The sequence below is a fragment of the Mastomys coucha genome, unplaced genomic scaffold, assembly GCF_008632895.1.
Source record: "Mastomys coucha isolate ucsf_1 unplaced genomic scaffold, UCSF_Mcou_1 pScaffold21, whole genome shotgun sequence".
NCBI lineage: Eukaryota > Metazoa > Chordata > Mammalia > Rodentia > Muridae > Mastomys > Mastomys coucha.
The window spans coordinates 2,093,380-2,105,487 of record NW_022196904.1 but is presented as its reverse complement, the minus strand read 5'-3'; the positions used below and the strand labels follow the sequence as shown (position 1 = coordinate 2,105,487).

Here is a 12,108-nt window from a genome sequence, read left to right as displayed (position 1 = left end):
AGACTCCAGAGGGCCACGTGCTCAGAGATGCTTATGGGGATGGCAGTACTGGGTGTCTGGGGGACAGGGCTGAGGGCACACCCTTCTGCCTCCTCTTATTGTCCAGCCAGGCAAGTAATTGCAGCTGGGAGTGGACAGATTTTGGGGAATCCTGCAGTAGCATGAGGGCCTGAAGCCAGATACTAGGAAGGACTTCCTAGATCAAAAAAAGAAACTGAAAAACCCCTCTGTCTATTTATCACCCACTGTGGTAAATCTGGATGGGAAGTTTCCAGTGCTTACTCGAGGAAGGAGTGTCTGAACTTAGCAGTTCCCAGAACAAAGGTGTGGAAGGTAGAGAGACTGAGGGGTCAAGGCTTTGGTCTGGAGGGGACACACACACACACACACGCACACACACACGCACACACACACCCCGCCAGCTGTGAGGGGGAAAACTTTGGTAATGGGGAGCATGACTCAGAGGCCTGGCAGAGACTGGGCTGCCGCTGTGAGCTCACTGCTTCTTCTTTTCCCAGCACAGTGCAGCCCCCCCCCCCCCAACTTCCCTAGCAATTAATGTCAACTTTGGAGAGGAGGAGCCAGACAGAAGGAGGGAGTCTGGAGAGAGCAGCTGGAAACTGTATCAGAGAGGAGCCAGGCACAGAAGTTCCAGGGTTTATTAACAAACAGTGTAAAAACCAGATGGGCTTGGAGACACTGCGCTCCCAGCCCCACCCACTCCCAGAAGATCTGTCCCCTTTGGGAGTTCCCTGTCACAGCCTCTAACTCTTAAGAGTCTCTCTCTCCCCAAATCTCCCTTCCAGACCTCAAACACAGGCAGCGGGGGGCTTTGTAGACCCAGAACCAGAAGTTTTTCAGTGCATACAGATTGGGGGGTGGGGGGAGTGCATCTGGCAGGTCCACTGTGGGCATGTAAGTCCATCAACCTCGGTGCCTCACTATCAGCCCAGCAGAATAGGTAGACACTGAGGGAGGGGATGTAAAGTGCCTGGCACACAGTACATGTTCTTTAGATGCTGTTTCGCTGCCCATCTACTCAGTGGGCATGGTCTCTAATCACAAGTCTTTGCTGAACTCCCTAACCAGCATGTAGCCCATGCAGCCCCAGCCTCCCTCAGCCTGGTAGCCACAGGCATCTAATAACCCTGCCACCCCCCAGGCGGCCACAGCCACTGGGACCACGAGTCGGGCCCGAGGCTCCCCCATACTCCCAGCCCATGCTCGGGCTCGAGCCTCGGCAAAGGCCAGCAGCCTCCTGCCCACGCCCCTCCGACGGTGCCATCGAGAGACAGAGAGGCGGGTGACTCGGGCTCCATCCTCCAAGGTGGCACCAGGAGCCAGAGCCAGGACTCCACACACATCACCGGAACCACGGACAGCCACCCAGGGCCCTCCCAGGCCTCCTGGTGGAGGCAGAGAGCCCCATCGGGCTCGCAAACCCAGCTTCACAGCAGCTACAGCCAGAAACACGGGCAGCAGGAGGGCCAGGGCGAAGGAGGCCAGGATGAAGCGCAGTCCGCTGCTGGCTGCAGCCAGGAGGAGAAGGGCTGGAGGACGTGTCAGAGCATGGAGGGCCACACGGTTTTCCGTGTCTTTTACACCAGCCTGTGGGTTGGGGTAGAGGCTCAGCCATTCATCACATTGGAACTCCCGAGAAAGGATTCCCAAGTGAGAAGAGAAGCCAGATGATGGGGTGGTCCCAGTCTGGCCCATTGGGTGTTAAGGGCTGAGTGAATGAATGCGGTTTGCCTGAATGAAGTGAATTGAATTAGGACTTGAAGCCAATGAGTCTGGATGGCATGCTAGGGTAAAGGACCAAAGAAGACTGAACAAGATAGGCAAAGTGAAGACATGGGCTCTTCGCTGGAGGGTCGGGGGGTGTGTCTGAGCACCCCTCATTTTGGGACTGATAAGTGGGGCTGAATGAAGATCAGAAGACCTGAACATCCAGCCCCTACACCCTTCCAATTGCTTTTTAAAAAATGGCAGCTGAAGTGTAAGTAGGGAGAAGGCACTAGAGAAAAGAGACCAATTAAAAACAGCTGAGGTGAAGATAACCCCCCTTCGAGAACCCCCGGAGCTCAGATAGGTGGGCGGGGCTGGTGGAACCCACTTTGTCCCTGAGGAGCTGCGCATGCTCACTGGTGCCCCTGCCGGCCTCTCACCTTCAGCATCTCCAGCACCAGGGGCTTCTCATCTTCCTTCATTTCCCGCACTGACAGGTGATTGGGAGCCATGGTAGCCCCCAGGCCGGCCCCAGGAGGGAGCTGGCGTTGTACACCTGCTAAAAACAAGTAGGTTGGTGTTAGGTGGGCACCTGAGTCCTAGGAGGGATGGGCTGCAGCATTTCTCAGGTCACCATCACCAAAGAGTACTGTCACAGTGGCAGGCCAGGTGCCTCCATACCCTGTGGGGCTCTTAAAATCTCCCCGAATCGTCCCCCACTCCGGGGAAGGCATTCAGAGATCTGCCTGTAAATTCATCCCCTCTCCAAACTCCAGCAGCCCGTCTCCTGAAGTGGTCCCACCCCACATAGCAGAAACAGGGCCCTGCAAGGCACCTCCACGGAGTTGCTCGAATCCCTTGACAGTAAGGAGGGGGGAAGAGGCAGGAGGGGGGATCACTCCGGAAGTGACGTTCACACTCCCGGCTGGAGGCGAGACCGGCACCTTAGCAACTGTTACCAAGCTTCCCCCACTATGGGGCAGGGGTTGGGAGTAATGGAGGGAACTGCGAGGACGAGGAAAGAGCTGTGACCTGTTGGAGGCCAGTGGGAGAACCATGGAGAAGGGGGGATGGGAGTGGGGGACAGAGAGGGTTTCTTACCCGGCCTGCCTGGGAAGATTAGCACAGCTCCTTTCTTGCTGGTTCTTCGTTGCTAAGCGACCTGAGCATCAGGAAGAGGAGGCGTTGCTTGTGAACCTAATCTCATTGGCGCCTGGGTCTTTGAGGGAAGGGATGGGGGCAGCATTGAGCATCCCCCATCGGCAGGGACCTTATTCTCAACCCGGTGGCACCTGGGGTATCGTTTGGATTAATAATATCCCTCTACCTACCTTTAAGGTGAGGTAAAGGTAAGGACGGTTTATAGGAAAGAAGTGGAAAATCCAGAATTTGATCCCTGACCCTCCCTGCTATAATACAGCTACACACGAATACATACAAAGGATGGGAAAGGACCAGAGAAATAGCTTGGAGTTAGAGAGCTTGCCAAACGGAAACCCACATGGCTGCTTTCCACTGTGTCTCTGACCTCCGCAAGTGTTCCCTAGTCCCCCCCCCAACATAAAAAGCCTTAACAGTTTAAAGGGGGGTTGCTGGACCCCACCCCGGAGAAGCATTTAGCCCTCCAGGTACAAAGCAAGTCATCTCAGAGCCAGGAAGCAAGAATGAAGACTTCCAGGTCTGAAGCAGGAGCCATGCCCATAACTATCTCCTCCCCCATGAAAACAAAACCAAGAAGAGATTCTGGGTCTTTATTAGCAAGTCCAGCCAGCAGCCCCCCTGACTCTGGGGCCAACCCCAGCCCAGCTGAGGAGAACAGTTAATTGCAGGAGGAGGGGGGTCTGTGACAGAGGTACTAGTGGGTCTCTTCAAAACGTGTGTACCAATTGGACTGCAGGCAGAGTCTGCACAATCTGGATGGAGGGCAAGTTCTGGGGGGCCATGACCCCTGGTCCAGCCACTGCGGGGACCACTTGTACCATCTGGGACGGGGGAGCTACGGGCACCCCCACAGGGGCAGAGACCGGGGCAGGTGTTGGTGGGGCCAGGAGTTGTAATGTGGTACCTCCTGCAACGCTGCTATTTTCTAGAAGATCAGTAGCTGGGGCGCTACGAATGATGAGGAGTTTCTGTCCTGATGGGCCAGTGGCCGCCGGCTCTGTCAGTCCAGGGGAAAGTGTTTCCACCTCCTGCACACAGAGCCTAGTCTGCTCGCCATCCGCTCCACTCAGCACCAGCACACTCTGCAGCCCCTCATCTGTCTGCAATGTCTCAAACAGGACATCCTGGACCATACCAGCACTGGCCTCACTGTCTCCCACTTCCCCAGGTCCAGGGCCTGTCAACAACTCTTCAGCTGCCCCACTCTGAACCACCAGTAGGTTTGGAGCCTCTGTAGCCACAGCTCCTCCACTAGAATTGGAGACTTGGCCTGTCAGGGGCTGAAGCTGGACTGTAGTCACTTCCTGTGCTGGTTGTAGCTGGACTGTAGTCACTTCCTGTGCAGGCTGTAGTTGGACCGTGGCCACTTCCTGTGCTGGCTGAAGCTGAACCCCACTCACTTCCTGTGGTCCTGTCTCCCCGCTCCCTACATTCTGCAGAACAATGAGGCTCTGCCCTCCCCCGTTAGCCCCTGCATTGCCTACTCCTTGCATCCCCAGACCACCTGGGCCTGGAAACCACACTACCCCTGTCCCCTGTCCAGTTTTCCCAACAGCCCGAGGGCCTGGCCTTGCAGCACCATTGCCCGTACCTCCAGCACTGGCAGGAGGCAGCAGAATGAGTTTAGGAGGTGGAGGTGGTGGTGGAGGGGTAGGGGGTTGGACACTACTAGGAATCAGCTGGAGGCCCTGGGCAGTCTGTACCAGTAGAAATGTCTGAGAACTGGGGGCAACTGGGCCTGGGGGCGTAGCCTGGGCTGTACCCCCAGCTACTTCGAGTGAAAGTGTAGCCTGTAGGTTGGGGAGTACATGAACATCTTGAGCAGCCAATGGAGTTGGAGCTGCAGCCAATGGGGCAGGGGGCTGCGATGCTACAGCAGGGCCGGTGGTGCCCGAAGTTGTGGTGGCAGGGGTGTGCGTCCTCAGATGCCTCTGCAGGTAGGCGGCCATGACAAAGCCTCGGCCACAAATGGGGCAGGTAAAAGGGCGTTCGGCAGAATGAGTGCGCTGGTGCAGCAACAGGTTGGAGGAGTGTGTGAAGGTCTTGGGGCAGAGCGGGCAACGGAAGGGTCGCTCGCCTGTGTGCACACGTTGGTGCTGCCGCAAGTTGGAGGTCTGTGCGAAGCTCTTGCCACACACACTACACGAGTGGGGCCGCTCCCCAGTGTGCACGTGCCGGTGGCGCCGCAAGCACGAAGTGTTACGGAAGGCTTTGCCACACTCAGTGCAGGCATAGGGCCGCTCACCCGAGTGAAGTCGCAGATGGTACTGGTAGTGGGACGACCACTTGAAAGTGAGGCCGCACTGGCCACAGGTGAAGGCTCGCAGGCCCGTGTGCACACGCTGGTGGATGGCCAGAAGGGAGGAGCGCTTGAAGGCTTTGCCGCACTCCCCACACTGGTAGGGCCGCTCACCTGTGTGGTCCCGCAGGTGGTAGCGCAGCCCGGAAGAACCCTTGAAGGCCTTCCCGCACTCTGCACACTTGTAGGGCCGCTCAGCAGAAACCGGGGCAGGTGGAGGAGGAGGAGGCGGGGCAGGAGTGGCTGGGGCTACAGGTTCCTGGGGACAGGTGACCTCTGCAACCTCAGCCTGGGGAGGTGGGCGTCCCGCTGCCGCCTCCTCCACGTGACACTGCTGGTGAGCCAACAGGCTAGCCAGTTGTGGGAAGGCACCATCACAGCTGCCACAGCGAAAGGCCTGTCCACTGGCCGCACCATGGCTGTGCTGGTGACGGGACAGGCCAGCCACTGTCCGGAAGGACTTCCCACAAGGAAGGCAAGCAAAGTTAGGAGGGCCTGTAGTGGCAGGTGGGGGCTGTGGCAGAGCGGAGTCAGCCTGGGGCAGCTCCGCAGGCACATCCTGGGGCTGGGTGGCCATAGTGGGACCCGGGCATGGCTGGTGCTCCAAGAGGAGCTCCTCACTGCTGAAGCCCTGCTCGCAGCCATCGCAGCGGTACACTAGCTCCACTGTTGTCTCAGCAGCAGCCAAAAAGAGCTCGGGCACCACAGGTGGGGGCTGGGGTGGCGGGGCTGGAGGCTCAGGCGGGCTACGGGGTTGCAAGTAGGCATCAGAGACCAGAACCTTGGGGTCAGCTCTGCTGGTCTCCCCTGTGGGGGCGGGGGCGGGGGCCGAGGAGGGGGCAGGAGTGGGGCCGGGGACAGGGCTGTGGGTGCGGTGGTGCAGCAGCAGGTTGGAGGAGTGTGTGAAGGTCTTGGGACAGATCGGGCAACGAAAGGGACGCTCGCCCGTGTGCACCCGCTGGTGCTGGCGCAGATTGGTACTCTGAGTAAAGCTCTTCCCACAAATGCCACAGGTATAAGGGCGTTCCCCGGTGTGCACATGCCGATGGCGCCGCAAGCTGGAGGAGTTCTTGAAGGCCTTGGGGCAGTCAGGGCACGGGTAGGGTCGTTCACCCGTATGCTGTCTCAAGTGGTACTGGTAATGGGACGACCACTTGAAGGCCAAACCACACTGGCCACAGGTGAAGGCCCGAAGGCCTGTGTGCACACTGCGGTGGATCTGCAGCAAGGAGGAGCGCTTGAAGGCTTTGGGGCAGTCAGGGCACTGATAGGGCCGCTCGCCTGTATGGCCCCGCTGGTGGTAGAGGAGGGCTGAGGAACCCTTGAAGGCTTTGGGGCAGTCCGGACATTTATAGGGCCGTTCACCTGTGTGAGTACGCTGATGGTGCAGGAGCCGAGATGACCACCTGAAGGACTTGCCGCATTCCCCACACTCATACTGAGCAGCAGGGGTGGGTGCCGGGGCAGTGGGACCTGGCTTTTCCCCAGTTCCCTCCGTGGTGGAAGCTGGCGCCATGTCCACGTGGGAGCCGGCCATCACACCTGGTGAAAGGATTCTGATTAGAATGAGCAAGTACTGGGCCTTGTCACCACTCACAGTGGCACAGTGGCTCTTCAAGGAACAGGGGGCAGCCTCCCTATGTTGTCCACACTGTAGGGGCTCCTCCTCAGGGGGGGTTGCAACAACCTAGGTTTAACACACATTATCATAGACTCAAGGGAGGAGTAATGGGGTACCTGGGATGTGAAACTTCTCAGCAAAGTAGCGCCTCTAGGAAGCAAACAGGTTCAAAAGGGGGTGGTCTCTAGACAGTGTCCTGCCTTCAGGGTGACACTGGCTCCTTCTGTCATCAGTCCCTTGGAAGAAGCCTCTGGCTTTGCTTCTTGCCTGCTTTGAAGAGTTACCTCCTACCTCAACACTCGTCCGTCTACTTCCCCCTAAACAATTTCATTCTAAGGAAAGCCACTGAGTAGATCAGAGCTCAGGCATCCCACTCCACCACCCACTACCCGCCGCATTCCCTCTCAGGTCCCCCACATCCCTAGTGATGACACCCTGTTCCCACAGGATCTGCAATCTCCTCTTGTGCCATCTCTACCAGTGTTACCAGCCTTGTACACACTCTCCAGGGCACATCCTGCCTGTGCATACATTTATGCCCACTCAGAACATACCCCACACCTGTCGGCTCACATGGCACTTTCTCTGACCCCCATGCTCCCTCAGTGATAACCCTTGGCATGTTTCTTCTCCCACTGAAATCCTCTCACTTCCCTGTCCTTAGCTGCTGACCTTGCTGATGACTGGAAAATGAAAAGCAATCCAAATAATGTCCTCATCCTCCAATCCAGGAACCAGTGGTTCCCAAATGAGCCAACTGCCTTTCCACTCAGGAGACATCTTGTGATGTCTGGAGACACAGGCTGTTGCTTGTCTGTCAAGGGACAGGGACAGAGGTGCTTCTCAGCATCCTACAGTGCAAGGGTGAATCCCTACAAAGATCCAGTCCAAAAGAGCAGCAACTGAAAACTGCAGGCTGAAAAGCTGCAGGGGTCCCCACCCCAAAATGCTCTATGCTGTGGCCTCTGACCTCCCATGGCATACTCTAGCAGTTTGCTTCTCTCCTGGTCCACTCCCAGCAGCAAACATAAAGAAACAAGAACCCTTGTTTCACTTCTCCCAGCCCTTTATAGGTCAGGAGGATTAGCCTGCCCTTCCCTCTGGAACCACTTCAGGTACCTGCAGTCCCCACGTACCCCAGCTCCTTGCTGCTGAGTCTCTCCTTTAAGCATCTCTCCTAGCTGCAGATGGCTGACTCTCCTTTCTGTGACCACCTTAGCCTTTGGGCTGGATCCTTCTAAACCTGGAGGTAAAGAATTAGAGCTCAGTCAGGAACTGCTGTCTTTCTATCTGCCCCCCTCTCTGAAAGCCCTTACCCTCTCCTACGATTCCACAATCTATAAAAAAAAAACAAAACTCTGAGCTGGGTGGTGGTGGCGCACGCCTTTAATCCCAGCACTTGGGAGGCAGAGGCAGGCGGATTTCTGAGTTCAAGGCCAGCCTGGTCTACAGAGTGAGTTCCAGGACAGCCAGGGCTACACAGACAAACCCTGTCTTGAAAAAACAAAACAAACAAACAAACAAACAAACAAACAAAACCTCTAAAAGAGTAGCTCTACCCAAGCCTCTCCTTTGCTCCACACAAAGGCCTGGTACACAAGATACCTCACACTTAACGACAATCTAACTCCAGGTCTTTCCCTCTCTATGTTCTCCTATTACAAAACTTAAAGATTGGGCAGGAGATGTAGCTCAGCTGATGGAGTGCCTATCCAACACACACAAAGCCCTAGGTTTGAACCCCAGCACTGCATAAGCCAGGTGTGGTGAGAGAAGAGGCTAAGACAGGAGGATGATGGATTTGAGGCAAACCTGGAGAGTGGTCACACCTATATGGGAACAGAAGACAAACTCCCTTACAAGAGCCTGCTGACTGCTCAAAGCTAGTGGTCTTCTCCCCTCCTGCTGGCCTCCTGTCCCTCTAGCCATTCAACTAGGCAGGGGAAGCTACCCTACCTTGTGCCTTAGTACCCTTTCCCTCCACCATCCACAACTCACACTGTCACCTCCAAGTCTTCAAAGAATTCACCCAGAGATACTTCCTCGGGCTGCCCTTCAGCACTCCCTGCTCTCGCCCCATACCTCACTTGCTCCCGTCTTCACAGAGCTCATCACCTAAGTACTACGGGGCAAGGATTTCTCTGTCTTTTTGAGGCACAGTTTCTCTGCATAGCCCTGGCTATCCTGGAACTCACTACCTAGACCAGGCTGGCCTCGAACTCAGCTGTCTGCATCTGTCTCCTGAGCGCTGGGCTCAAAGGCTTGCATCCAGCACCACCCTAGCCAGGATTTCTCAACCTCACCAGCAGAGATTTGGAGATGGATCATTCTTTGTCAAAGGGGCTGTCTAATACATTGTTGGGTGTTTGGCAGGATTCCTGAACTTAACGGGACGGATGCCATTGGTGACACAAACAGTGCCTGCCAGCTTGACCCTTCCCTAGTAAATCCTGAAGTCAGTACTGCAGTGACAGTACGCCAGGACTGGCCCATCATCATATAGCTCTCTTGCTGCTTGTTTTATTCTGTCAATGTTCACATCATCCAAACAGGGAAGGAACCTCTGCCTCACTCACTGATGCACCCCAGCACCTACCAAAATATCAGCAGGTGCATGCTCAGTAAATACAGTTTGAGTGAACAGAGACAGGCATCCCCTTTTGACAGGTTACAAAGCACTTCTTTTCAAAGGGCAATAGGCTATAAAGGACTTGTTTTTTAAAGGGCTGGTGTTCATTTTGTAGTGTAGGTGACAAATGAGCTTCAGAAACTGCCCGTGCCTCTGAGGCCATATCTTTTAACACAAGAGGCCCAACAGAACAGGGACCCTTTAAAAGGCTGGGCTTTATGAGGAAGCTCTTGGGGTTTGGGATGTAGCTCAGTTGTTAAGAGTTAATGACTGGCATGCACGAAGCTCTGGGTTCTATTCACAGTACACCATAGAACTGGGTGTGGTGGTACAGGCAGGCCTGTAATCCCAGTACGTAGATAAAGGCAGGAGGATCATAAATTCAAGGTCATTCTCAGGTATACAGGGAGTCTGACAGCATCCTAAGCTACGTGAGATTTTATCGGGGGGGGGGTCTCTTTGTTCAGATATTCTAGGGACCAGCAGAATTATAAAGCTTTTCGTTCATAAGTGTTTGGGAAACTATCACTCGCTTTTAAGGAAATAATCCCCCTTTTAGGAGAAAGGGGAGGGGGAAAAGGGCAGGAAGCTTTGCAAAAATGCAGCTAAACACACTGCCCTTACCCTTTAAGAGGGCGGAGCCGGCCTAACAGATAAATATCGGAGGCGAAATAGCGACCTTCCCTTTAAGGTACCCTTTCCGGTTTCCCGCTCGCCGTTTTCCAAACGACTCCGCCCTCCGGCCCTTCCCCCACAGCGCCCTCCGGTCTCTCACCTGTGGCCCCGGTCGGGGAGGGGGGATCAAGGAGAACCCCAGGGCCTTCCCGCGGGGGCTGACGGGAAGCGGGGCCCGACACAGCGCTGCGGGACCCGGGGCCCGGGAGGGGGCGGGGGCGCGCTCCCTCCCCACGGCCCCCGGCGCGAGGCACTCAACCTTTATCGGCGGCCTCTCGCGCACACAAACCCCGCCGCCGCCGCCTTCGTGCGTCATGACGTAACGCGCCGCGCCCAGCCCGGTCCCACCCACTGCTGGGGTTCGCCAGATGCAGAATCCCGGGGGTCTGAGCCTCAGGCGTGTGGTGGACACTCAGAACCTGTTTCCTCGTGCTGGAGAGGAGTTCTTCAAACGCGGGAAACTGAGGCACACAACCTTCCTGCATGGCCTGGGTCTCGGGGTCTTAGTTGCCCCTACAAGCTTTTTTACCCCCCTGCCTGGTGGCATCTGGGGTCAAACTTGATTCCTGAGCCTGTGCTGAGACCTTCAGATAGGTTATTTTTGTCATTTTGGTGTTTTGTTGCTTTGTTTTGAGGCAGTGGGCTCATGTAGGCTCACGCAATATGGGCTCGCCTTGAATTCTTAATCCCCGTGCCTCCACCCCCCAGAGCTGGGATTGCAGGCGTGCCCCTCATAGTTTGGGCTTTGGTTGGTTGTTTTCGTGGAGGCTGTCCTGTGCGTTGTAGTGAGATCAGCCGGCTTCGGCACACTAGTTCCTGGTGCAAATGCCCTATTCACACAGACACTTAACGACAACCCCAGTGCCTTGAGACACTCCAGAAATCCACAAGTTCAAAGCTAGCACTGCAAGCCAAACACTCTGGGACTGTGGACTTCCCCCAGACACACACCCACCAGCACCACCCTGGACTTGAAGTCCTAATCCTGCTGCCTCTATCTCCCAAGTGCTGGGAGGCACCTCCACAATGGGCCTCTACAGGCTATTCTTTGCTCTTATCCAAAGACCCTTTTGTCTCTAACCCATCTCTGTCTACCTCTTGCCGGAAAGATCCGTGATAACCAGGTTCTTTTTGTTAATAGAAAGGAAACACATAGCTCCATACCACCATTGTCAGCAGCCCAAGGAGTTCCCCTAGACTTTTGGGGATCTCTACTTAGGTCAAACCAGAGACTTGACTTGAAGTCTAAGGAATTCCACAACTATAGCCAGTATATGAAGCAGATTTGACGAGTTTATTGAAAGATTTTTTTTGTTTGTTTAGTTTTTTTTTTTTTTTTTCGAGACAGGGTTTCTCTGTGTAGCCCTGGCTGTCCTGGAACTCACTCTGTAGACCAGGCTGGCCTCGAACTCAGAAATCTGCCCGCCTCTGCCTCCCAAGTGCTGGGATTAAAGGTGTGTACCACCACCGCCCGGCGAAAGATATTTTAATATAGGTTTAAGCACAAGGTTTATGAAAGATCTCAGAAGAAAGGCACATCCAAGTATAGATATGAAATTCTCAAGGAAGAGTGGGTGGAAAATAAGATGCACTCAAGCCTAGGTACAGGCTCCTAGGGGAGAGAGTAACCAATTAGTCTGTCTTAACATCAGCATTAGGCCATTTTGGTTACTCTAAGGTTACATCCCAAGAAGTTGCTAAGAAAGCCACTCACTTGATTCCTGGGTAAGGAGAGGGGATTCTTTAAGATTTGCTTTTTCCTTAAGATCTATTTATTTTTACCTTCTCTGTATACGTGAGTGCTCACATGCATGTCTGTGCATCACATTGTGCCTGGTGCCTGAGGAAGCCAAAACAGAGTGTCAGATCCTCTGGAGCTAGAGTTACAGGCCAGCTGTGAACGGTCTAGTGTGGTCCCAGGGAACTGAAGCCCAGTCCTCTGTAAAACTAGCAGTTGTTCTTAACCATCAAGCCATCACTCCAGCCCTAACTTCA

General features: G+C 55.0%; 2 protein-coding genes across 10 annotated transcripts; both read right to left on the bottom strand.

Moving 5' to 3' along the window:
* Positions 1-631: 631 nt before the first annotated feature.
* On the bottom strand, positions 632-3,379 carry Nat14 (N-acetyltransferase 14 (putative)). Of its 5 annotated transcripts, none has more exons than XM_031385193.1 (3): positions 2,410-2,703; positions 2,169-2,287; positions 632-1,608 (listed from the first exon to the last, which is right to left on the bottom strand). In XM_031385193.1, exons 2-3 carry the CDS (start codon positions 2,238-2,240, stop codon positions 1,060-1,062), a joined length of 621 nt encoding a protein of 206 aa, XP_031241053.1. In that variant the 5' UTR covers positions 2,241-2,287; positions 2,410-2,703; the 3' UTR covers positions 632-1,059. The 5 variants fall into 5 exon arrangements, with proteins under 5 accessions (XP_031241053.1, XP_031241054.1, XP_031241051.1 ...); XM_031385194.1 differs by having other exon boundaries at positions 2,169-2,284; XM_031385191.1 differs by having other exon boundaries at positions 2,564-2,606.
* An 87-nt stretch (positions 3,380-3,466) lies between these two features.
* Positions 3,467-10,406, bottom strand: Znf628 (zinc finger protein 628). Of its 5 annotated transcripts, XM_031385185.1 has the most exons (5): positions 10,214-10,406; positions 7,946-8,052; positions 7,482-7,623; positions 6,926-6,959; positions 3,467-6,730 (listed from the first exon to the last, which is right to left on the bottom strand). In XM_031385185.1, the coding sequence occupies exons 3-5, from the start codon at positions 7,587-7,589 to the stop codon at positions 3,597-3,599; spliced, it is 3,276 nt and encodes a 1,091-aa protein (XP_031241045.1). In that variant the 5' UTR covers positions 7,590-7,623; positions 7,946-8,052; positions 10,214-10,406; the 3' UTR covers positions 3,467-3,596. The 5 variants fall into 5 exon arrangements, with proteins under 5 accessions (XP_031241045.1, XP_031241048.1, XP_031241046.1 ...); XM_031385188.1 differs by lacking the exons at positions 6,926-6,959; positions 7,482-7,623 and having other exon boundaries at positions 7,929-8,052; XM_031385186.1 differs by lacking the exons at positions 6,926-6,959; positions 7,482-7,623.
* Between the last annotated feature and the right edge of the window lie 1,702 nt (positions 10,407-12,108).